This window comes from Pelobates fuscus, chromosome 10 (genome assembly GCF_036172605.1).
Source record: "Pelobates fuscus isolate aPelFus1 chromosome 10, aPelFus1.pri, whole genome shotgun sequence".
Taxonomy (NCBI): Eukaryota; Metazoa; Chordata; class Amphibia; order Anura; family Pelobatidae; genus Pelobates; species Pelobates fuscus.
In genome coordinates this window covers 131,265,298-131,292,935 of record NC_086326.1, presented here as the reverse complement: position 1 = coordinate 131,292,935, position 27,638 = coordinate 131,265,298, and the positions used below count along the sequence as shown (strand labels likewise).

Below are 27,638 nucleotides of genomic sequence, written 5' to 3'. Positions count from 1 at the left end.
AAAAATAAAGGGAGTTTAGGTACACCTTGGAGGGTCTCAGACACTGTACAATAGGACAAGCTTACATTGGAGAGATATCTCGATGGGTGGAGGCTCTCAAGACACAAATAAGTTTACATTGCATACCTATCAAGTATGTTAGTGTATTTTATTGTAGAAGGATAATGAGAAGGTAGATATGGCATATAGGTACACCTGGTCTGTTCTCATACACCGGATGGAAGGGTGTCGGCACACTGGAGTGATGTTTGACTGGGTGGAGGAACTCTGAGAGCATCTGATATTACCTTGCAGTCATATGAAATGTTTAAGTATTTCATTCATTTAGATCAGAACTTACTCCAGTGTGCCTACATCATTCACATCGCTTCTGACAACATCCCGAGTGTAGCTTTGTACCCAATCTTTATTCACACTGACCTACACTAATTAAATAAAATTCAGTTCTGCTTAATAATTTTTTACGAAGACGGCCAAATGTCGGCAGAACCAAGATACTAATTCAAAAAAGGTGTGAAATGTGGCAATGTGTACCAGCACAACATATATATATAATGCAAAATCAACATGTCGGGCACCATAAAGACCAACCGTAACAGCTTAAATCGGAATTAAGTTGTTATGGTGCCATGCATCCCTGGCTTACCTTTATGGGTTTAACTATTCAGTAACGATTCAACAACAAAATCTTAAAAGATTCTTCAGCGAGAGGTGACACCATTTGGCTGAGAACGTCAGCTGATGCTCTCAGCTAATCAGTAGCTCCCGATTCACGAAAGGACTTGAGAAAGGTAGATATTTTTTCTCAAGCTGTTTTGTAAATGGGAAGCTACCTGATTGGCTTTGAGCTGCAGAGCTGCAGGTACCAATCAGCAATGTTCCTGAACGATATTTTCTCTTCCTGTGATTTCTGCACAAAATTGTATTCCTAGCACTGTAGTACTCTATATTGATTATCTCGTGAGAGGGGCACTATAGGGTAGTATAGAGGGGCACTATAGGGTAGTATAGTTCTAGGAATTTAATTTTTCAGGCTTAAATTGATCGCTACTCGACAGCCAGTAGAGGTTGAGTGTATTGCAGTCTATCAATAACTGACAGGGGCACTGCACCCAGACCTCTTCAGTGAGCTAAAGTGGTCTGGGTGCCTATAGTGTCCATAAGATTATTTTTAAATGTTAGAATGACCAAGCAACATGAACCATTTTATGTTAGAAAGTTTAAGTGTAAGCATATTTCTTTTGTTAATGATCTGTTTTGTTTTTTTCCTCGGTATCCATTTTTTTTAAAATAAGGATGGAAACAATGATTTAACCAAAACCTGTGCACTCATACTGTAAGAGGTATTATAACCCACAAACGGTAATGAAAAAAAATGACAGTTTCTGTATGCGAGGGGTTATATATACACATGACATAGACTGATGTAACAGATTGCAGTTCTAATTAGGTGTGATTACCATTTAAAGCGTTCCCAAAGCTGCAAATTGGTTTTGATTTCCTTGTTAAAACACATGGCATAATGAAATCCATTTGTATTAATAAGTGTGTGTCACTGGAAACCCCATACAAATTGCCTCCAAAGTGGGTATTAATTAATGTGCTATTAAAATAAAGTGTCACCCAATTAATATCAAGCTTGAGATATTATAGCAAACTTCCCACCCAGAAGACAATGGTTTTCAGCTCTTTGTATGTAAACTGAACATAATTAATAGTAAGCCTTTTATGATTTTTGGAATGATAGTGGATTTCTGAGCACTGCTTTTAAATATTATGCATAATTAACTAAAATACATCAGTTTTCGATACCTAAAAAAAAAGACAAAGTCCAATTTACAGTACATTCAGTTTTTACAAGTTTGAGAAAATAAGCAGCTTACCGAAACAATATGATGTGGGTAACTCATTGGACCTCTGAAGTCGGCAGCCATTTAAAGATGCTAGCAATGAAAGAAAAGACTCAGAGTTCGAAACCTGGACCAAAGGACAATAAAGAATATTGTAGCTTAAGTGCAACTATGAGCAAAACAATATACAAAAAGATAGTAACATGAATACAAAATGGAGATCACTGGAAACATGATGAGAAGTAAAAGGCCTTACCTGAACCAGGCCGGTATTAAACGTACAAAACGGGAACGAGAAAACTGTGCACTCCACCCAAAAATCTACTGTGTTAAAACTACTAATAACAGCTATTTTGTCACACCCAATACTGCGTCTCATTCATGCCTTGAAAAAAGACAACCGAACAAACCTAGCTTTGGTCCAATGTTTGCACTCCCTACATTTGGACTGCTTAGCCATCCAAGAGTACCAGAGAGTATCCGGTCTCTGCTGTATGTTGTGATAAACCATATAGAGAGCGATACTAAACTATGTGAACTCAAAACACCGTTCTCCAAATCTTTAGCATTTTTGGGTCCTGCCTAACAGACGTGAACGTATGCATACCTCCCAACATTTCAAGTGGACGAAGAGGGGCACTCTAAAGTGTGGTCACTGACCGGTCTGTTCTGAGAAATTTTAGGAGACTTACAAATAACAATTAATGCAAATAAATTGTAATTTGTAACAAGAGTATTGTATCTTATTTACACAGAGTGATTTCTAGACACCGTTACTGGGAGTATTATTGCTGTGGAGCTCTGTTACACTCTCAGACACATTACTGGGAGTATTATTGCTGTGGAGCTCTGTTACACTCTCAGACACATTACATGGAAACATAGAATGTGACGGTAGATAAGAACCATTCGGCCCATCTTGTCTGCCCAATTTTCTAAATACTTTCATTAGTCCCTGGCCTTATCTTATAGTTAGGGTAGCCTTATGCTTATCCCACGCATGCTTAAACTCCTTTACTGTGTTAACCTCTACCAAAGAGTCTCAAAACTCATTCTAAAGAGTCTCAAAACTCATTCTACATGTAGAAAAAAATGGGGGGGCACTCAGTTCATACATTTCTTAAAAATGGTACTCCTGTAAAGGCCTAGATGTACACAAAGTGCACAACAAGGAAACGGTACACCCAAACAACTCTTCAGTTTAACATCAGATTAAAAGATCATCTGCGTAACTGAAAAGTAACTTCCTTGATACACTCTTACAGCAATATTTGATGTAGAGTCCATCCCTATATCTTTAATTCCTATATTTCAATAAACTATTTTTGTTAAAACCCTCTGTAATAACAAGAACACACTACAAACACTATAACCACTACATAATGCTGTAGTGGCAATGGTGTCAGTTGTGTCTTGAAATCAAACCATTCTAATATGGTTTCACTACTTACAATAAGTGCCATTTTTGGCATCATAATCACTACTGCTTGCTGTGGTAGTTTTGGTGCTTAAAGTGTTCCTTTAAGACTAAGTTTGGCATCTATAGAGGATTGTGCATAGTGGCACAGAGACATCACATAACTCCTAGTGTGTTGTCTACGTGTTTGGAATTGGGGGATGTTGACATTTGGGGGTAGAGGGTTCTCTATTTATTTTCCTTATGCCATCTTGGAAGCAGAGAAGAAATCATATCTTAAAATGTACCAAATTTTGCTGTCAAATTTACCATTACCATGTATAGTTTAAAGGAGCACTACAGGGTCAGGAACACAAACATGTATTCCTGATCCTATAGGGTTAAAACCACCATCTAGCCCCCCTGGGCCCCTCATGCATACCTAAATATAGTTAAATCTTACTTGTATTTGAGTCTGCAGCTGCTTACTTTGTCCCTGTTTCCTTTAGACCTGCCCACTGCCTGCTGACATTAGCAGAAGTGGTAGCCTGATCCAATCACAATGCTTCCCCATAGGATTGACTGAGACTGACAAAGAGGCAGATCAGGGGCAGAACCAGCACAATTCAAACACAGCCCTGGCCAATCAGCATCTCCTCATAGAGATTAATTGAATCAATGAATCTCTATGAGGAAAGTTCAGTGTCTGCGTGCAGAGGGTGGAGACACTGAATGTTTGGATGCATTTTAGGCAGCCATGACCCAGGAAGGATCTCTAACAGCTATCTAAGGAGTGGGCAGTGAAGTTATCACTAGGCTGTAATGTAAACACTACATTTTCTCTGAAAAGACAGAGTTAAAGGACCACTATAGTGCCAGGAAAACATACTCGTTTTCCTGGCACTATAGTGCCCTGAGGGTGCCCCCACCCTCAGGGTCCCCCTCCCGCCCGGCTCTGGAAAGGGGAAAAGGGGTGAAACGTACCTTTTTCCAGCGCTGGGCGGGGTGCTCTCCTCCTCCGATCCTCCTCCGTTCCGCCCCGTCGGCTGAATACGCACGCGCGGCAAGAGCTGCGCGCGCATTCAACCGGTCACATAGGAAAGCATTTACAATGCTTTCCTATGGACGCTTGCGTGCTCTCACTGTGATTTTCACAGTGAGAATCACGCAAGCGCCTCTAGCGGCTGTCAATGAGACAGCCACTAGAGGATTTGGGGGAAGGCTTAACCCATTTATAAACATAGCAGTTTCTCTGAAACTGCTATGTTTATAAAAAAAAATGGGTTAACCTTAGCTGGACCTGGCACCCAGACCACTTCATTAAGCTGAAGTGGTCTGGGTGCCTAGAGTGCCTAGAGTGGTCCTTTAACAGCAAAAAAGCCTGATGGTAATGATTCTACTAAATTCAATAAGCTGTAGTTGCTCTGGTGACTATAGTATCCCTTTAAATACATCCTCCTTCATTTCGGTATGTAACAATCATTTTTTTTTTATGATGAGAGGTTTAACCTTTACATAACAGTTTTTGTACTCTAATGTGATCCATGCATTAAATATACATAGCAATTTACAAAATGAAAAAGTCAAATCTATAAACTGTGGAAGATGTAGCAAATTGGTAAAAAACAGGTAAACATACTCTCAGTAACACTGGTCAAGTCTGCCTCAGGAAAATCATTCCAAAAAATGTAATCAGCCTTTTAAAATATTTCCTTTTAACCCAATGGCTCTGGATATTGAGAAAATGCACTGATTGCTCAAGAGTGCATGAATGACATAAAATTGCTGTGACAATGCTAAAAGCGAACAGATATCCAGACAAATCACAGGAGAAGATAAGGGCACGAGAGGCCTCTTCTCATAACTTGTCTGTCTTGTCTCGCTGACATGCCATGAACGGCAGATACATTATCAGAGATATATTTCATCAACATGTGTTGAAATTGTAACCCACTCGGAACGCATGCATTTTGCCCTTTCTTCTTCTTGTAGATTTGATATCCGTGAGTGATTTTATATTGTGTTTTTTTTTTTGTTTTTTGTTTTTTAAGATGTTCAGTTGTTTTTTGTTGGGCAGGAGGTCCTTGTTTATTACTTCCATTTTTGAATTTCCAAAACTAAAAATACCGCTAATAATGATTAATTATTACATTATTAAGGTTACATATTAAAGCCTCAATTTAATATTGATGTGTAAGCTTTCCAAATAATGTAATTTTTTTTTAGATAAACTTTTTCAACGTATTAAAATACCAAAATCTGTATTGAATATAAAAATATAGATCAAGATATGGCAAAAAAATATTTTTACAGGATATTAAACATTTTAAAAGTTTATCTAAAAAATATTAAATCTTTCGGAAAACTTAGTTAACAATATTAAATTGAGGCCTTAGGCTCGATTTAATATTGTTGGATAACCTATCCAAATTATTTACGATTTTTTAATAAAACTTAAAAAAAAAATGTTATTTTTCTAAATATAAAAATATAAAAAATATTTCATATATAAAAAATATATATGAAAAAAATGTAAAATATTATTTACATATTAAATAATTTAACAAATATATTCAAAAATAGTGAATCAATGTGAACTCTTATCCAACAACAATAAATTGAGGCCTAAGTTATTTGGTGTGCTTACAGGGTCTTAGATAAGTAGGTCACCCTAGCATTGGCTGTTAAGCTTGTACTGATTTTGGCTCATGTGTGTCTTAAAGAAAAGTATGTGTTATTGAGCTTGTGAATGCAATTATCTTCAGTTCTTGGTTCTGATTATAAATTAGGATCGCTATATCTGTTTGAAAAACAGAAAGCTATCTTCTTTTAAAGTAAAATAGTTTTGGGTACTAGTTTACCTCAATGTGTATAGAGAGAAATGTGCCACTAGTAGTGGTGTATGGTAGGATTGTAAGAAAACATTTTTACTTTAATTTACAGTATCCACTGATGTTTCAGGTTATAATGCCATATTATGTGATCGCTACTGCCACTACTATACAATATTTTATGCGGGTTCACACCAACCTGATGTCCAAACTCAAATGCAGGGAGCCATCTTTATAATGCACTTCCAAAATGCAAAGTCAAATCTAGGATGATCACGTGACTTGATTGATCACAGCTGCCTTCAGGAATTTCTGGGACCCTTAAAAAACAATTGGCCAGACCCCTTCACCTAGATACACACTCCTTGCCATAAAAAATACTTGCACATAAAGTGTTATACAGACACAGTCTTGAAGAATACACACATACAGATTGCCAGACACAAATACACACAGGTGACAAGGTTAGACACACAAACTGTTAGACACAAATACACAGATTACCGCAGTCAGACACCACTGCATGGTACAAGGCAGAAGCATAGATATGCTTTTACTATATCCTATATCGTAATTGAAAGCTGGCCACCAGACTGCCAGGGACTGTGTATTTCTGGTAAACCACGAGTAAACAATTTTGAGTTGATGTGGAACCTGGTACCCATGGTCTCCAGGCTTCATATAACAACCTCCAAATTTAATCAATTATCCACAAACACCGAAATAATATATGCACATAGGACCTATATCCATGGGCAGCTCATACCTGGGGATTTTCTGTTGTGACCCTATTCTTTGCTGGATGGAATTTGGTGGTCCAACCACACAAATGAATGAACAAAATAGATGGATAACAGCACCATAGCCAACCACCATAGCCACTTCATTCATTGGTTATGGTGCTAACTGTGTTTCTTTAAAGGATACCCAGTTACTGTGCCTGAATTGGGCTAACACCCTCAGAGTGTCAGGGGGTGCCGACCTACCGGCACTATATGGCAAAAAGATGTATTGCCTACCTTCCACCATGCTCTTAAATCTATAAATGACTGTTTGATGGCTAGGCACAAGGCTAATATATATGTTTTTATCCATCCCCATTTATGCCCTATTTATGGGTTTTTCTTTGTAGAGGTTCACAACAATTCCCTGTCTAGTTAGAGATGTTCTCTTTGAGCTTAAAGTAGCAAGACATATTGTTAGAGTAGGACTTACATCTGTACTAAAAAAAAACCTGTTATTTACAAGTAAACAATTTTTCTGCACTGGAGCTGAATACAATACGTCGTTGTTGGTGCCAAAGAGCAGTTGGGCTAATGTATGTGTTGATGTGTGTCTGCCTTTATTTCATATTATTTCGATGATTAACCCACAGACAATGCGCATGAACACTTCTCAGTGAGTAACTGGTCTCATTTGTAATGGAAAGAAACTTCACACGCAAATCCCTATATCTTAAGCTCATGACTTTGTTGTCCTAATAACCCTAAAAATGTCACTCCATGATTCAGTCCAGTTTATTATATTACTGCCTTTCAATCCGTGACCCTCCACCAGCTGTTTGACCAGATTGACGGTCATTTCTACACTCTATTTGCATTGTTACTGCATACATGTACTTGTGTTCTGATAGTTTTTACTATTTAAGAATTTAAGAATTTGCTCTGTCAGCTTCCCAAAATCTGCAGTTTTCTCAGAGCTTTTTGTCATTCTGCTTTTAAAGTAAGCACATGCAGAGATCTAGAATATATACTGTGCTTCCATGGCCACTGCTCATCAATTAGAATATCAAGAATTGGGTGCATTTCTTAATCCAGCTACGACATGTTTATGTGTTGTGTTTTTAGATTATTTATAAAATTCTCTCTAAAATATATTTTATGCTTATTTTTTCCAAGATTACTCGGTGACCCACCTCCAGGTTAAGATAACCTGATCCACAGACACTGCTGGAGGGAGGTGTTGGATGTCTTGGATGTTTTCCACCCTGAATATCAACATGTAGTGGAGGGGGCAAGAAGATCTTAGTGTTTTTTATGTCTACATTTATTTGTCCTCTTTGCAGCTAATCGCAGAAAGATCACTAACGCAGTGCTCCACCAGCCTACTAAGAGAGAGGGAGTGGTGCCTGCAGGCCATTTTGGGAGAGGGTGCTGAGGAACTGAACTTTTCTGTACACCCCCCTATTAGTTAGGCAGTGTGGCAGGATCACATTAAATATCTGACTGTGCAGCCTGTGCGTGTACCAGGCTCATTGAGATCCTGGGGAGCATCAACAGAACCCTGTTAATAGTTTGGTACATAACAATGAGAGGATGTTTTGTCTTGGCATCTAAACCTCTCTGTTAGTATAGATCTGATCACATTTTATTTCGAAATTAAGCTGCAGGTGTCTCTGGGACCTGGTCTAGGTATTGGGAGCCACCAGCTCTCCTTCACTATGCCAGTGTTTGTAAAACATCTTAAATGTTATGCTTTTCACTTTCCCAAAGGTACGGTGTTACCAGGAGGCAGCCCATGATGGTGCAGTCTTCCACCACATATGGAATGCATGTCAAGAGTTTCTTCATTCTTAGAACTGGCAAGCTTAGGTGCCCATGTACCCTCAATCTTTGGTTTCCAATGCAGTTATGAAGGTACACCAACAGTCCAGGACCAGAAAACCACTGCCCTTGATATCTTGGATTCCTGCCATCTCCTGTTTTGCTTAGTCCCTACTTGCTGTAGCTGATTTCATGAATGGATTACTCCACTGGCTTTATTGCATTTCAGGTCGCTCATTTAAAAAAAATATATACTTTTATACAAAGAATCCAAGTCGCTGGTGGGTTTAGCAAGTATCATGAAGTGTCCAACTCCTGCCAGTAGTCAATTAGCAAGGTCTTTACTAGCAGGAAGGATCGATGCCTTATTAAGTCTGCTGGTATTACGGTTTGTGTAACGCCACACTTACCCAGAATCTGACGTCTCCATTTTTGCAGTTTAACAGTTGAGCGCCTCTGCTTGAGGGCTGAAGTGTGCTCTGCTATTGCAGAGCCTTATCCAATCAATATTGGCTATGCATGTACAAGCATTCACAATTCCTAGCCTCATGTTTCTCTGGGTTCTTAAGGCACTTTTAATTTTTATACATGGAAGCTTTTTACCTATTGAATTGTGTTGACAGCATTTGCAGGAAGGTACCTTTGAAGTTCAGACATGTTCGTATTTATCACAAAGATCATCACAGAGTGCACTAACACGTCAGCTAGATGTTAATCTTTTAAAGATTCAACTGAATATCTTTGGATTAATTTAACTTGCTGATACTACGAATCATTGTTTTTCGGGCTTTTGTATATAATGAAAGACTTTATAGTATCTGTGAAACATGCTAGCCTGAGGGCAACTCAAATAAGCATTTATCTACAGTAATTTAAAATTGTTTATTCATTGTAAAATGCTCGGTTCAAATGCCTCGATCCATGAAATGATTTCTTTATATAATGTTTCCTTTAAATAACATTGCACAATTTTCTTCAATACACATCTATTCTTTAGATCATCATACCTCCTTTTAGTAGGAACAACTAGATATGACACTTTTTTACCCAATAGTTCCAAGAGTCTAAAGTTCTAACCAACATTCATGGTCAATTATATACATAGTCCTTGGCATTTGGAGCTATGGTGGACTTCTTTTCCAAAGAGCTCAGATACTCACGTGTCAATGTCAGGTTTCACACCCTCTTTGTTAAATTGGGTACTGTCTAAGTATCAGGATCATTGTTTTAAATTGCTCACTGTCTCTTTAAGTGTCAAGGCTTATGATTATGACATCACAGTCTAGGTCTATAAAAGGGGAGGGCTCTCCTCTGGCACTTTTTTGTCAGTTTGTGGTCTTTTCTGTGCTGTTTGTTTTTGCCCAGAATTTTCTGTGTTCCTGTTTTACTAAATTTGACTCGGCTTGTTCTGACTACCTCTGCTGTCTTCACTGACCTTAGCTTCTCCAACTACCTGCTTCCAATACACAACTTTGGCTTGGATGACTACCCAATTTTCTGCTTGTTTTTGTTTTAGGTTTTTACACCGTTCTGGTGTCTTTTTTCATGTTAAGCCTAGCCCCTTTAAGCCATGTTAAATCACCATTTAGTTAGGGTTACTTATCTGGAACTGCATACATCCCAAGTGTTTCTGTTTAGGAGGGATGGTGTCCTAATGTCCCTCTTTTCCAGGAGCCCCATATTGTTGGTGTGTCTGAGTGTATAACAGAGCTCCACAGCAATAATACTCCCAGTAATGTGTCTGAGTGTATAACAGAGCTCCACAGCAATAATACTCCCAGTAATGTGTCTAAGTATATAACAGAGCTCCACAGCAATAATACTCCCAGTAATGTGTCTAAGTATATAACAGAGCTCCGCAGCAATAATACTCCCAGTAATGTGTCTGAGTGTATCACAGAGCTCCACAGCAATAATACTCCCAGTAATGTGTCTGAGTGTATAACAGAGCCCCACAGCAATAATACTCCCAGTAATGTGTCTGAGTGTATCACAGAGCCCCACAGCAATAATACTCCCAGTAATGTGTCTGAGTGTATAACAGAGCCCCACAGCACTAATACTCCCAGTAATGTGTCTGAGTGTATAACAGAGCCCCACAGCAATAATACTCCCAGTAATGTGTCTGAGTGTATCACAGAGCCCCACAGCAATAATACTCCCAGTAATGTGTCTGAGTGTATAACAGAGCCCCACAGCACTAATACTCCCAGTAATGTGTCTGAGTGTATCACAGAGCCCCACAGCAATAATACTCCCAGTAATGTGACTTTAAATTACAATAAATGTGTTTAAAAATCAGTCTATGTAAATAAGATACTTTGTTCTTGTTGTACCTATAGCTAGAACTAGCTGTGATAGTAATGGGCTTGCCGTACTATTGCACACGAGCACATGTTTCATATTAACTCAGGGGAGATTTATCATGTTATGCGGGTATGGTACACTTAACCTGACAGACACTACATCTAATCCTCCCAGTTTTGGTAATCATCACCTTATATTATTGCTTATATGAGACATTAATCTGCTAATCATTATTATTCATAGGAGACCCAAGTGTTCTTTGAGGCTCTTTTACAATTAATAGCACTCTCTGGATACCTGAAATATGGTACTTTTTCATATAGGGCTATTAAACCTAGACACTTGGCACGATATTAAATAGACTCAAAATACTGAAGAAGATAGTGGTTGCCAAAACCTATACATTAATTGACATGGGGTGGAAATGACCAAAAATATAAAACGCAAAATTCATTTTCTGAAAAAAAAAAAGCGCAGTGCATCTCCTCTGTCTATTATTTATTGTAAATTCAAAGTATCCAACAAAATACATGTAAAACTATTGTGTACCAAAGATACATAAGGCAGTACAATAATATAACTAGCATTATAATAAGACAAAATATATGTTTGTAAGAGTGTTTGAACTGGGCTTTCCCCCATTCCTTTTTAGAATTGTAAAGCATTGTGGAATACGTTAGCGCAGGGATAGGCAACCTTCGGCTCTCCAGATGTTGTGGACTACATCCCCCATAATGCTCTTACACACACAATGCTGGCAAAGCATCATGGGAGGTGTAGTCCAAAACATCTGGAGAGCCGAAAGTTCCCCACCCCTGCGTTAGCGCGATATAAAATGCTAAAAACAATAATAATGATTTATTAAATGTAAACTTGTAAACTATTTAAATATATCCTTTGTGAATGTTTAGCCTTGGATACCATATGGCAGTACACATTTCTACCTGTTCTAATTTACAAGTTATTTTAATACAAATTGCAACATCTGTTCAATTAAAGAGAAACGATCACATGTAAGATGATGACATTGATGATTTTTGTAAGTACTTTTTGGGGCAGATTGGGAAATTAAGAGCATTCTTAAAATCCAAGCGCTAGCAGATAGCAGAAGTAGCATCTAGTTTAGATACTCCAAACATTTAGGCACTCAGGCATATTCTCTTATATGTGCACATGCATGCACACCTAGGCATATATTCAATTAAAAGGAAACTATGGGGAAAAATACATCCCCTCTTTTTTTTTTTTTTTTTTTTGAATTCTTTATTTTTGTGTGTAGAGGTAGTTACATGCAATTTTCCAGTGCCACAACAGCACGCATAAGTTGGTCATCATCTTTGACAATGGCATTATATAGAACTACACATTTTCTTTTATGGATTGGAGCAAGCTAATAATAACATTGGTATTAATAATGCTGTTAACGTTTGGCATATAACAATAAGTAGATAGTAAGATAACAGTTTTCAGACAAGTAGCTGAAACACAGTGTGAGTGTAGTTGATGTGGCCGTGGGGGGAGATAGCTGTCAGTTTAAACACATTGGACCAGTATTGTGCTGTGTGTAGGTTGGCCCTAAGGTATCTTGTGGTCCGTCTATGTGGTGCCGCCTATAGTAAGTTATTTGGGGCCCCCGTGGGCTGCGGTTTAGATATCCCCCTGTAACCCTGGGGGGGGGGGGGGGGTGCGAAGGAGCTATACATAAACGGCTATAGTATGTCGTTGGTAGTATGAACTATCGTGGGATCATAAAAAGAAAGAAACAATATATATATATATATAACAAAGGAGAAAGTTGCGAGAAAACTTTGACATTAAAAACGTATCAGCAGTAATGCGTTCTATATGGTACATAAGTCCAGTGTATGCAGGGAATATTGCTGCCTATGAATACCGGTTAATGATACCGGGTGGCTCTGGGCCCGCCTCAAGTCTTGGTTGCCGTGGTAGTTGCAGTGTCCGCTCTTCTAGGGACGAAAGGGCCCGATGTTGCGGGGTTCCAAGTGGAGCCATGTGCCATCGTGGTTCTAGTCTTGGAGGGAGGATGAGTGATGGGTGGGAGTTCCAGTGTCGGCAGCAGTTCATTTGCCTCCTGTAAGTCCCGGATGGTAGAGGCCACATTCCCATGTTGGACAAGTAGCATGCGGGAACCTCTCCAATGGTAGGTAATTTTATGTTGGCGTAGGAGGGCTGTAAAAGGTTGGAGAGTGCGTCTCCATGCCAGTGTGGACCCCGACAGGTCGGTGTAAAAAGAGAGCTGCATATTTTCAAATGAATACGGGGATTGGCTCCACGCAGCCTGCATTACCGCCATCTTGTCCCCTTGATTTTGGAAACAAACCAGAAGGTCCCTTGGGGCCGTTATATAGGCCTTAGGTGCTCGTGGTAGGTGGTGCAGGTTGTCTATGGGTGCCTGTCTGGCCTGCTTGTGAGGCAGGAGTGTCTGTAGCAATCTCCGCAACATGTGTGGGAGCTCCATCTCCGGGATCTCCTCTCCCATGCCTCTGATTTTAATATTCCGACTACGACTCCGGTCCTCTAATGTCGCTATGCGCTGCTCGTAGGTGCACTGCTGCATTTTGATCTCTTGGAACGTTTGTTGCAGGTGTTGCGTTTGTCGTTTGGTGCACTGGGAGTCTGCCTCCAGTGTGCTCAGGCGACCCGTCAGGCCTTGTAAGTCCTTGCGCAGTTGAGCCATGTCGGCTTGTATCGTTAGGCGGAGTTCCGCTAGAAGGTCTTTCATGACCGTGACTGTTACCGGCGAGGAGTCCGATTTCGGGGGTGACTTGCGGGGTGGTAGTGCCGCATGTGGTTGCTCCAACTCAGTCTCTGTGGTGAAGTCGTCGGAGATATCCGAGCCGTAGTCGTTGTAGGCAGCCATGTTTGTGCCTTGAGCACTAAGCGCCTGCTTCCACATGTCACCGATATTTTGGTTTAGCCGCGGATTGTCGGGCTTGGGCTTTTTGTTTTTGCGGCCCATACCTTCGGCGGTCGCCTACGGGTTGGTTGGTGCCGGTTTCGATGGGCGGGATTTGTGTTATCTGGCCCAAATTTCTCGTTTGCTGCGGAGCTCGCCTGGCGTGTGGCCATTCAGGTCGGCTGCTTGGCTCCGCCCCCACATCCCCTCTTTTTAATGCATTTTATTGGTAAAAAAATGAAAAAAAATATACATATACCGTATATACTCGAGTATAAGCAGAGTTTTTCAGCACATTTTTTGTGCTGAAAAACCCCAACTCGGCTTATACTCGAGTCAGAGTCTGTATTATGGCAATTTACATTGCCATAATACAGACTGGGGGGAGAGGGGTGCTGGCAGAGCTGTACTTACCTTTCCTGCAGCTCCTGTCAGCTCTCTCCTCCTCCGCGCCGTCCGTTCAGCACCTCGGTCAGCTCCCAGTGTAAGTCTCGCGAGAGCCGCGGCTCTCGCGAGACTTACACTGGGAGCTGACAGAGGGAGCTGCACAGACCGCGCGGAGGAGGAGAGAGCTGACAGGAGCTGCAGGAAAGGTAAGTACAGCTCTGCCAGCACCCCTCTCCCCCCACTGAACTACCAATGACACTGGACCACCAGGGAAGGAGCCCCCCTCCCTGGCCAGCTAGCAAGCAGGGAGGGGGGACGAAAAAAAAAAGATAATTAAAAAAATAATAATAATAATAATTAATAAAATATCAAATGCCCACCCCCACCAACACATACACAAACACACACTGCATCACACACTGCATCACACACTCACACTTCATTCATATACACACACTGCACTCACACACACACACTGCATTCAAACACACTGCATTCAAACACACACTCCACTCATACACACACTCCACTCATACACACACTCCACTCATACACACACTCCACTCATACACACACTCCACTCACACACACTGCACTCACACACACTGCACTCACACACACTGCACTCACACACACTGCACTCACACACACACACTGCATTCATTATATACACACACTGGAAATAAATATTCAATTAATATATACGCACACACACTGCACTCATACACACACACACTGCACTCACACTGCACTCATACACACACACTGCACTCACGCACTGCACTCATACACACTGCACTCATACGCACACTGCACTCATACACACTGCACTCATTATATACACACACTGAAAATAAATATTCAATTCATATATATGCACACACACTGCACTCATACACACACACACTGCACTCATACACACTGCATTCATACATGCACTGCACTCATACGCGCACTGCACTCATACACACACTGCACTCATACACGCACTGCACTCATACACGCACTGCACTCATACACGCACTGCCCTCATCCGCACACTGCACTCATCCGCACACTGCACTCATCCGCACACTGCACTCATACGCACACACTGCACTCATACGCACACACTGCATTCATTATATACACACACTGTAAATAAATATTCAATTAATATAATTTTTTTAGGATCTAATTTTATTTAGAAATTTACCAGTAGCTGCTGCATTTCCCACCCTAGTCTTATACTCGAGTCAATACGTTTTCCCAGTTTTTGGGGGTAAAATTAGGGGCCTCGGCTTATATTCGGGTCGGCTTATACTCGAGTATATACGGTATTTAGTTTTTTTTTTCTTTTATTCACGGTTTGATGCTTAAAGGAACAGTTTAGACATCATAAGGCACCATAACAACTTTATCTAAATTAAGTTGTTATGGTGCCAGGAGGCTCCCGGGTGCATTCTAACCTTCAGGGGTTAAACTATTTTACTGTGCATGCAGTGTGCACATGGTGCCGGTACAACTTGGACAACACCGCTGCGGTCCTCAGCCGCTCTGAGCTGTGAATAGGCTCTGGGTTCTTTGTGCAATAATTTAAAGTTGTGACACTTTCACAGTTGGTCATAAAAGCGTTCAACTTCAAATTATATACATTTACCAATTGCCTTGGCAGTCTCATATATAAATGTAACTGTAAAAAAAAAAAAAATAGACAAAACTTATAATTAACAAAAAATAAATCTCACACGTGGTGTTATACTGCTTCAGTAGAACAACATGTATGAGAGCTTAAAAATAGTAATCATATTAAATAGTTCTGTTTGCTATTTGCACAATATTGTTGTAAATGGATTAAGCAATATAAGGTAATTAATGAGCTCTTCTAATTTGTTTATATTAAAAAGCATTCTCACCATGCAATGTAAAATATAGTTTTTTTGCTAAACGCTGCAATTTCACTTAAAACATTTTAGAACAATTGTAGAACCTGACATACCTAAAAGCCCTGTGGAAAGAAAATTATTGCTCTTAGTGACATGATTTTTGAGAACAAATTTTGGGGGCTTTTTAGTGCGAAATGTCCAGAAATGCTTTTGCATGTGCTTATTTTCCACTCAGAATTACTTTCTATAATCCCATAAAACATGATGTGTCTTAAAGTTTCAATGATAATCGGCGCATATGTCATTGAAAACTAAAGGTGTAATTAACAAACATTAGGTACCACGAACACAAGACACAAAAAGGTGTTAGAGTTATATTTTTTTTCTTGGCACCTTTGCATGACTGATGAAGAACTGACATAACATCACAAATCCTTCTGCTTTGATATTCTACTACAGCGGGGGTTCTCAACCTTGTCCTCAAGGACTCCCTACCAGTCCAGGGTTTACGGATTACCTGGGTGTGTCTAAGGTGTTTAGAAAAAGGGGAAAAAAACACCTTAGAGTGATCTGGTGAATGCTACTTTCAGGACCACAAAATCTAGACAAAAAAATACAAAAATGTTTTAAGAGTTTACTGATCCTGAAATAAAACGAATAAGATTTGGCTATGTCCATTTTCTTTTTATTCCAAACATTTTTGTAATTGATTCACAAATAACTTGTTTTTTTCTCATTAACATTAAATCAAAGAAAACATTAAATATGATTTGGTTTTGTTTTATAATGCATGGCATAAATTATGCAACAATAACTATAAAAAACCTGCTTATTATGCATTATAGCTATCATATATTTATAGACATAATAGTTCTAATAAACTATGTTTACCAAACAATTGCCATTCGGCTTTCTATAGAGCTCAGTTTAGACTTTTGTTTCTCTCCTGACATTCCATTTATATTTTAGTACAATATATACACAACTTCACTTCTATTCACAGATATTTTTTTTTTTAAACTTCCTGTTAATTATAAAATCGTATTTAACATTTATCTATGTCAACAAGATAGCACATTTTAGGTAACATTTTTTTTTTTGTATTGTTTATTGTGGTGTTTACATATATTTGTTTTTTTAATTAAAATGATTTGCTCCTGTAACGGAATTCCACACAGTTTCCACCCGCTGTAATGTTACTGGTGTTTTTCCTTGCTGTTTTTTTGTGTGGTATAGGTAATTGTCATATGTAAATTTTCCACGGTGTGTATTTTTTTCTTTCAGAATACGCCGGTGGGGACTCCAATCTTCATTGTGAATGCAGTAGATCCTGATCAGGGTACAGGTGGCAGTGTTCTCTACTCCATTCAGCCACCCTCCGAATTTTTCAACATTGACAAATCTCGTGGCATCGTAACAGTCATAAAACAACTGGATTACGAGGTCACTCAGGCGTACCAATTACAGGTTAATGCCACGGTAAGCCATCTAGCCTCTACTAATGTCCTGCTGTTCATTGCTTTCAGTCTTGCTTATAGTTGTAGTTACAATGTCAGGTTGGAAATATAGTAATAACATTACAGCCTCTTCATGTTGGGAAAACATTTTATAGCTTCGAAACGGAACAGAAAAAGAAAAGAAACAAAGAACGAGTTAATTCTGGTTCTGGCTTTAACCCTGTAAAAAGCCTCGGAGCCCTGCTCCCTTTGTTACCACACTATTGTAGTGATGGAAGGTTTTAGACTGGATTCACAGGATTTTCGACTGATATCCCGTGGAAAACTTCATTTATGTATTATTCTGAGGAGAAATATGAATAATGTAAGTACTGGGATCACTGAGGATTGAAGCACCTAAAAAGTCCTCCAAACATGTCAAAGTTCAGAGATGTGTTCATGTCCGTTCGCTCCACTATATGGTTCTGCTTTGAAAACTTGATAAAAAAAAATATAAATTATAGAATACTTACTATCTTTAGATTACAAGATCAGCCACTTTCTTTGAGTTTAAAGAAACTGTTACACAATTAACAGAAGCAAATCCCTAATTACTATACTAGGTAATTATTAATAAAACCGTATTTCTGTCCCAAGCTAGCTTTTGATAAGGACAGGGCAATCCATTGCAAATTTGATGTGGCTCTCAAAATGGATTACAAAGAGGTTTAGTTGTCATTAGAGAGATTATATACACTTTTTTGGCTCATCTTGTGTTCTAGGGGCAGGGGTGTAGGAATTCCTGCGTTGTCAGGGGCAATTAGTGTTTTCCAAAAATGGCTGAATATGTTCAATGCAATATACGTATGTGTAGATGCATCTGATCTCTTTGTAACCAGGTTAAAATTAATTATTTTGAGACTAAACATGGTGTATATTGCATGTCAATTACTTTTCATTGAACTTACAATATACATTGCAATTGTTATGTTGTTTCTTAAGCTTTCTCTGATAGCTTATCTGATAAGGCTCAGTAATAAAGTGCACCCATCATTTGAACCAGATACCTGTTGTAAATCCCTCAAACACAGTGATATAGGCCTATAAACAAAATGTAACCCGTCACTTCAGGGACACAGTTCACCTCATAAGTTGCTCATGATACACGTTTCCAGGCCTAATTTGGAATTCTGTATCAATTCGCTGTGCCAGAAGATGCGGGTTCACATGGGTGATGTAATTGGTGTTTTGGGCACGCTGTAATAAAAGCCTGTGTTGATGTGAGCAGCTTTTTGCTGGAAGGGAAGGAGAATATTGGAACATACTCTAGAACTTTGGAATGGGACTATGGTATGGGCTATTAAAATGGAGTAACGGGATAAGTGGAACTTACCACCATGTCTCCATTGTGAGTCAGCTATGTTGCTTCTCAGAAAGTGTGTCATCACCAATGAAATTTAGAAGAACAAACACACACAAATGGACATGGTTTGAATAACCTCTAGAAAAAACATTAAGATTTATGGTGTGGTTTTCCCTTACGTGACCAGTTGTCTAATGCAATGTTCCATTAAGAATGTGTAGTCAACCTACAAATTACAATCTGATCCAATGACATTTTTACTGCAAACACAATACATCTTCTGATTTTCAATTTTTAAAGAGTAAATATGGTCGAGCCACACATACACACAAAAACACTGCCTACACTAGTCCTAGGGCTGGTCAAACCATAGAAACAAAGAAGCTGCCAATGGCATGTGGCTGGGGGAGGTTATTGTATTGACCCTGTTCATCCTAAATATAGGACATTTTATCAAAGTTGTTTGGGTCAAAATAGCTACAGGTTTATTCACTAAAAGTGAGAACTCAAAGTGAATATCAGATTCAATAACAGAGTAGCTGAACTAAAAACACACGCTTCCAGTTTGTCTGCTTTGACCTAAAATTTAAAATTCACTTTGAATTCATTTTAGTAAATACACTGCCTGAGTCTTTAGAGTAAACCTTGAGATTCCTAAAAACACTTCAAGAATCCTAGTACATCACTTCTGCTTAATCAACGGTTCTTAAACCTCAGGCTGAGACCCAAATTCAGGCCACCCTGACATTTTATTGGATCTGAAATTGGCCAACCGATCACATCATATTCATTAGTCCAAAACAGTTTTTAAAGGGACACTCAGCACCAAAACAACTTTTGTTTAATAAAGAGGTTTTGGTGTCTAGATCATGTCTTTGTAGTATCACAGCTCGATTCTCTGACATTTCATAGTTTGATCACTTTTTGTTCCTGTTATGCAGACCTAACCACACCTCCCAAGGCTGTGATTTACAACTCTTATCTCCTGGTCTGTTAATTTAATTTTAATCAGAGCAGGAGATAAGAAATTCTAAGTAAAACACACAGTGCAATAAAGGAGCCCTACTCACACAGGAAGTGATTAGGGAGAATCAAGGAGTCACAGCCAGGGGAGGGGTGGCTAGGACTGCATAAACCAAGTGATTTGCCTCCTAAATTGCAGAGTATTGAGCAGGGACATAATCTTAACACTAAAACCAATTCAAGAGAAACACTTTTGGGGGCTTAGAGTATCCCTTTAAACAGATAGCTTCCAATAGGAGGTGTGCTTTACCTAGTTCAAATGAGACCTCTCTGACACAGATGAGTTTAATAAAGGTGTTTGCATTGGTTATTTTAATATACATTATAATACAGTAGAATACTTGGCTACTGAGCAAAGTGTGCACCTGGAGAATGAGTCGAAAGACTGATTAGCCTTCGTACAGTTTGGGCCCATAGTAATAAGGTTAAGAACCATAGTGCTGAGCTTCCTTAAGAAAACCTTCTCAAAACAAAATTAAGATATTGTTAATTATGACACTCCAAGCAGCTTTACTCTGAGAATACCCCTTCACCCGGAGTTTGAAGTAAAAAATGGTCAGCCTTTTAATTCAAAGGTACGGTCTTTTGTTTTGTAGACCAATAACTCATGATTCACTGTTCCAATACTTTTTATCAACACGTTTACCATTATTAGTTTGATAAAAAAAAAAGAGCCTTACAAATTTACCTTAAACAATTATGCAGCAGAAATCACAATCATTTCAAATAAGAGATTAAATGGACACTATAGGTACCAACAATCTTTAGCTTAATGAAGCAGTTTTAGTGTATAGATCATGCCCCTGCAGTCTCACTGCTAAATTCTCTGCCATTTAGGAGTTAAATCACTTTTTTAATACAACCATAGGCATACCTTGCTGGATGTGACTAGCACAGTCTTCCTAAATACTACCTGAAAAATAACCTAGTTATTTTAGGTTCCGGTGTTGCACAGCCTGATCAATCTGCAATTTCTTATCTCCAGCTTTGTTTATAGACCCAGGAACCCCCTGTGTGAGATTAACATTACATTTACAGAGCAGGAGATAAAAACCTCTAAATCAAGTTAACGTCTGAGAGCAAATGAAAACATTTCACGCAGGCTGTGTCAGTCACATCCAGGGGAGGTTTGGCTAGGGCTGCCTAAACAGAAACAAAGTGATTTAACTCATAAAAAGAATTGAGCAGTGAGACTGCAGGGTCATTATCTACACACCAAAACTACTTCATTAAATTATTGTTGTTTTGATGCGTATAGTATCCCTTTAAAAAGGAACCTTTTGAGAAGTAGCAAATTTAAAATCCAAACTACCTGTCCTGAGTTCATGATGTTCCCAAGCAGCATCACAAAACATATTCAAATTATTCCTTATTAACCCATTAAAGCAATTAAAAGGACCCACTCTAATACACACTAGCAATATATACCGCAAAATAAAACTAATAGACATATGTACTCTAAACCTTAAATGCCTGATTTGAACATGCTTAAAAACCATGTACAAATAACATTATTGATTTAGGAAAACCACAGGTGAATGTCGCTTGTCATTCCAACAAGTATAATTAATTGCTGATGTGTATAACGGGAACATGAAATGTCTACCTATTAGGGGTGCTATGACTAACGGCAGTGCTGGTTAATTTGGTGGGTAACTGAATATGCCATTTGTCAGATCACAATAAAAGGGTTGCAATTGGGGTCCCTCTCTGCATCCCTCTGGCCAGGTATAAGACTTCACATCCAAAAGGACATTCGTTTGTACTCTACCTAAGACCTTCTGGTTAGATGGCTTCTGGTGCCCTGTTACAACACAGGCCTCTGACCTTTGATATGCTAATTCACAATTAGGAGTCAGGACACAATTCCTCTGGTGAGGGTCATAACAAAAAAAACACCAACAATAATAATAATACAGATTTAGAATGCTGTGGGTATTCTCTATAAAAAGATATCCAAACATGACTTGTGTACCTTAAGCCATCCCGGGGAATTGGGGAAGCCAGCTATTCTAAGTCGCAGATGGGTTTTGTACAATAAGTTTGAAAGAGATAAATTAAGAAAGAAAGGATGAGGCACCTGTGACAGGGAGGGGTGCAAAACCAAGGAGTTGGCTAGACTCCCAAATAAATATATATATATAAAAGAAAACAGGGGGCTGGCTGCACTCACCTGAACATGCATAAATAGGGTGCTGATGGGAGCCAATTTATACAATAAAAATTAAAATCCAGCGCACTCCTTTATCTACTAAACAGCAACTTTGGTGCTGACAAATTTTGTTAGATTTTTAAAAACACTTAATCTAGGCAACCGGTGCCTCATCCCAGGGCAGTATTGAACCTTGTACTGCAGAAAACTACAGATTAAATTCCCCCCCCCCCCCCCAAGTAAGTATCTCATGAAGCAGACATTAGGCTGTTAGTGTAGGCCCTGCCAAAGGATTTTCTTTTTTTATTTTATGAATTGTCTCCCAGCAGCACCCTATTTATGCATGTTCAGTTGAGTGCAGCCAGCCCCCTGTTTTCTCATATGGAAGAGAGAAATTGGGACAATTCCACAAATGTAAAACAATGTTTCTGTGCCTGTTTTTTCCCTAAATGTATTATTTGCCTCATTGTACCTACATCGGGGTGGGATTGGAAACGTGAGATGCAGGCAAAGGGTATAACATTTATGGCATGCAAATTACAAATGTGCCTATTGGGAGTTAGCATCTAACTTGTAAGATGTCATTTTCCTTTCTGGAACGGACTGGAAACAGAAGATACAATAACACTGCTAGCAAAGAGAGTAACTAAGATTTTCTGTTAAATTTCTCCTGTTTTTTTTGGTTTTTGTTTTTAACTGTTTGTTAATGTAAATAATTATTTTTTTTTATTTATACACTGTGACCATTTTATTCATAATAAATGTACCTTTATAAAGTTCTTTTTTGTCTGATTTAAGGATTATGTAATCCAGAGAGACCTTTTAATAGTATGTTTGATTGCAGATAGTTATTTTGCGAAATTGTGCTTTGTGGGTTTTTAAATTTGATTTGGTGGAGTATGAATTGCCTTGGTGGTGGCAACGTATGACACTTGAGTTAAGTATGGGTGGTGTTAAGAATTTTGATTGCTAATATTTTCACTTCCAGAACAAAGTCACGAGCAAGTTGTGGGGCCAAAGGCATCACCTATTAATTTTTGCAACTGCACTATAAAATGGATCACACATGTCCTAACATTTTGATTATTGTTAACCGGGTGATCTATGAATATGGCTCCTGAGATCCTGTGACTTACAATAGCCGTTGATGGCAACTTTTGTCCTGTGGAGCAGGTACAAATGAATAACCTATATTTTGAGCTCAAATCTCAGAGATCTCAGTGACAATGGTCCTACTCAGATAGAGCAAGTGATAACAGATGGAGACTGGAGGAAGTATGACATCATATATAACCTGCAGATTCATAGAAATATGTGTATTAGGAGGCTGCTGTCCAGTACCTCTGTATAGTAGAGGCCCAGGGGACAATTACTTGCAATGTCCCCCTTGTTCGCTCTCCCATAGTAATCAGTCATATAACAATACTGGCTTGTGATTTACTACTTTGTTATTATAATCCTCGAACTATGCAAAGGATGGTTGTAAAGAAAAAAAAAAATCGGCAAAATCAAAGTTACTTGTTTTAGAATACAAAATAAACAATTTTGCTGTTTCGGCAAGCATACACTTAAGACAAAATAAATCATTAGCATTTTTAGCGCACACTTTACCAGTAATAACTCTTTAACAGGAATAAATCATGAATCAGAAAGTAGACATCCAGTGTGGCCATAAACAGAAAAGCCTTGGGGTTATTCTCAAGATAATGTTCACGCTGTGTTATTGAATGCCGTTTAAATTAGCATTAATCCCACATAATCAGCTCGTGCTGCTGTTATAAAGTCTTGTTATGCTGTAGTTTTGTAGAACAATCTTTCCTTCTGCACATCACGGCTGGCCCTCGTATATTTCCATAACGAGGGATTTTGCTCTGGGTTCTTCGCTATACTGTACACTTCCATCCATCAAAGTGTCTTGAATCTTAACCCTTACAACAGTAGTGCTCATATATGGAGCTCTTTTTGTTAAAGTGGATTAGTAATTTTTTTTATTTTTTTTAACATAGGCATGTCCAAAATCTTCCCCTCACATGGTCTGTGTTTTACAGGGACTACTTTTCCTTATGTATAATCAAAAGGTTAACAAAAGTTGAGAAAGAGTGGGACTTTAGTGCCAACTTTGTAATTTTCTGTACTCCCCTTCGTCCCATGGTGTGTCACTTCCTAAAGCAGTGCACCACTGATCCTGATTGTTGACTCTCACACAATTGTCATAGTCAACACTGAATACCCATGGCAGGCGCTTGATTTTACGTGCATGCCCAAGAACGGATTTAATTTCTGGGTACTCCTTTTTTTTATTATTCTTTTATTTGCATAGTGCAAAGAAAGAGTAACATACAGGCTTGTGATGCCACAACGACATTTACAAGCATTTTGTAAGCGTACATGTTGTTGCATTTTCTTTTCTTTTTTTTTAAAAATAGTTTGAACTTGACTAAACATAAGAGCCTGTTCTACACCTGACCAGTGGAGCCAGATTGCAGCCTGAGCCCATCATCATCCTCTTGTCCTCATCTGGTGGTTAATAGCCTCACTAATCTCTAGTTTACATTAAAGGGAAACTATAGTCAACAGAACCACTTGTCAGGATCGGGACAGGGATCCAACACGCAGAGTACAGACAGTAGAAAGGTACGTATACCGGACCTTAGAATGGCTGGACTAACGTACGGAGATAGAGAGAATGGTCAAAGGCAAGCCGAGGTCGAGGGAACGAGAAGACAGGTAAGCGAGGAACAAGCCGAGTCAAAGGGTAACAGAGATAAGCAGAGTAATACAAACAAGCCGGGTCGGAACCAAAAGGATAACTGGAATATAAGAGCGCTGGGTGACTAGACAGGCTAGAACCACGACAGGGCAATGAGCAAATGGAAGAAGCACTGTTAAATACCCTGGCTCAGGAGAGTAGACACGCCTCCGACGAGTCCTGATTAGTTTCCAGACAATTGAGTGACAGGTCGGTCCGGGTTGGCGTCATGACGTCGACTGCTGGGCGTCGTGTTACAAAAGGAAGTGGATCCCTCGCGGCCGGCGTGTAAATGACCGGAAGGACCGCCAGGGACGGAGGAAACAGCCCTTTTGGAACGATAAACTTCTAAGTCTCTACCTCTCTCAGAGGTAGAGACTTCAGGTACCCTGACACCACTAGAGCTTGATATAGTGGTTCTGGTGTCAATAGCCTGTTCCTGCAGGCTTTTTAATGTAAGCACACTGTCTTTTTAGAGGAAAGACACTGTGTGCAGGACTGGCATTAACTCATATGGCAGATCATATGGGTGGGGCATTGTGATGTCACATGGTGGGCAGAGCATATGAGGAGGCGGCAAACTTTTGTTTGCCTAGGCCGGCAAAAATCCTTGCACCGGTCCTGATGGGAGTTATGATTTACAAGTTAAAATAGTAAAAAAACAAAACAAATTATTAAGGGGGCTAGGGTGACTCCGTTAGTTACCGCACCGGGTAACACCGAACCTAATAACGCCACTGCTAGCGATTGCCACTGTTATAATACTGTAGCGTAGCTCAGTACTCAGGCTGAGTACCTCCTTTCTTGCTGAAAACAACCCTAGGTCCCACCAATATAAACAAATGCTCAGCTCCATTTTGTCCATATGATTCTACCAACCTGAAACAAAGAAGGCAAGCAAGAGGAAACCCTACCCTGCAACCTTGGGTCCATGGCAGGATCTGCCACAAATATGCTCTATGATAAGAAAAAAGTGGGGAGTAGGTTAGCGCTAATAATATATAAAAAAGGCAGCAACCTAACAGAGGGTCACCCTCTAACCCTCTGGGATAAGGATGTACAGGTAAAAGGAGGAAAAAGGCTGCGCCAAAAAATGACCTAAAAATACAGTGAAATAAGTCCCATAAAAAGTAAAAAAATAATAAAATAAAAAGTGCTTATTTTAAAACAAATTGTCAATGTTTGTTGCACTGGTTGTACTGGTAGAGTGTTCTACTGGTAGAGTGTTCTCTCTTCTTATGATGCTTTGGATCCTCCCGTGATATGTAAAATATAAAAGGGAAAAGGACCAATTGTGCAGGTTGTGGGGTACGTAGTAGATAAAAAATAAAATGTAAAGAACTCACATTTGCATGAGCTATAACCAGCTCAAGGGGAATAGACGTTCTGCAGTATAATCCCTGCTAGTAGGATATCACGGAATTCTGGTCCACTTTGGGTCTGGTGCTGTCCAATTCTCAGGAGAAGGGAGAGAAATATATAGACAAACGATAGTGCTCTCCGAAGATAAAATGTGGTATAGATGCAAAACAAAGTAAATATACTCACAGTATAAAGTGCAGATGACACTGCACTTGAGATATTGCGTGGGTGGTATAATCCCCACCTTAGGATGTATAAAATAGCCAGGAAAGGAAAAAATATAAAATAGAAGTGATAAAAATATATAATAAAAAATATGAATGGCACAAATATAAAGCCAAACGTAATTTATTATTAAAAGTATATAATAAAATCCATTAACGCGTTTCACCACTTGGGTTTTATCAAAATGGAATAACTTTAAAACCTGGCAAGAATAAAATATATATAGGTGCACTGTTACTTTAAAAACGGCGCCAAACATAACATCAATTAACATAAGCCAATCACAGTTAGGCATAAGACATATGAAAGATAAAACTTAAAATACTGTTAAGAATAGGTATATTTTTAAGTGGAGTGAGGTCTAGCATGTGTCAGACATAATAGGTGAAAGGAAAATTAAAAACGAAGCTTTATAGCTTGAGGAATCTTATGTTGTTTATATATATTGGCGTGTCACGTGACCCGCATGGGATTATGGGGAATGTAGTGCGCGGGCCACGTGATCGCACTCATCCCCATCCAATGAGCGTCCTGGGAGGGCGGTGCTCGTGCGCGTCACATGGTCCGCGTCACACAAGAGCAGTGTGACAGCGGACTCCTGTGATCGGCGCACAGGAGTTTGGGAAATGTAGTTTAAAGACCCGAAATGGGTTTTAAATAGAAATAGATCGCACCAACATATAAAATATCAGGGAAAGAATTAGTGTGCATATTAGAAATGCTTAATAGCAATAGGTAGCCATATATATAGTAAAATAACATATAAAAAAAATATAACATATAAAACTTAGCTTGTTATTAGCAGGCACAAGCATTATATATAGTGGTAGTCATATTGATGTGGAATGTGTACCAACATGGATAATATTCATCACATTTAGTGCAGGATAAATTAGCAGCATGATGTTTTTTAAAATTATAAGAAATAAAATAAATATGAAATATCTTAAAGGGCAACACTTGCTCTATAAGACCATATGTGAAAACATATATATATACAGACACATATAAGAATATCAAGATAAAAGAATATCAAGATAAAAAATATATAAGGATAAGGATATCTGACTGGTAAGTGGTCATATTGGGGGTATCCTAGGACATAATGCCGTAGGTGACAACTATGGATAGGATAACTCCCAAATGACCACAGTAGGAAAATAAAACCACATATTAATAAAAAGTTATAAAAAATTAAATAAATCAAAGTCTGCATTTAAACCTTTGGGGGC

General features: G+C 39.0%; 1 protein-coding gene across 1 annotated transcript in view; it reads left to right on the top strand.

The window, feature by feature from the left end:
• CDH23 (cadherin related 23) overlaps nucleotides 1-27,638 on the top strand; it is a 909,735-nt gene that overhangs the window by 251,330 nt on the left and 630,767 nt on the right. The window contains exon 7 of the mRNA XM_063435341.1: nucleotides 17,381-17,575. Within this exon, the coding sequence (XP_063291411.1) occupies nucleotides 17,381-17,575 (195 nt within the window). The remainder of the gene's footprint in view (nucleotides 1-17,380; nucleotides 17,576-27,638) is intronic.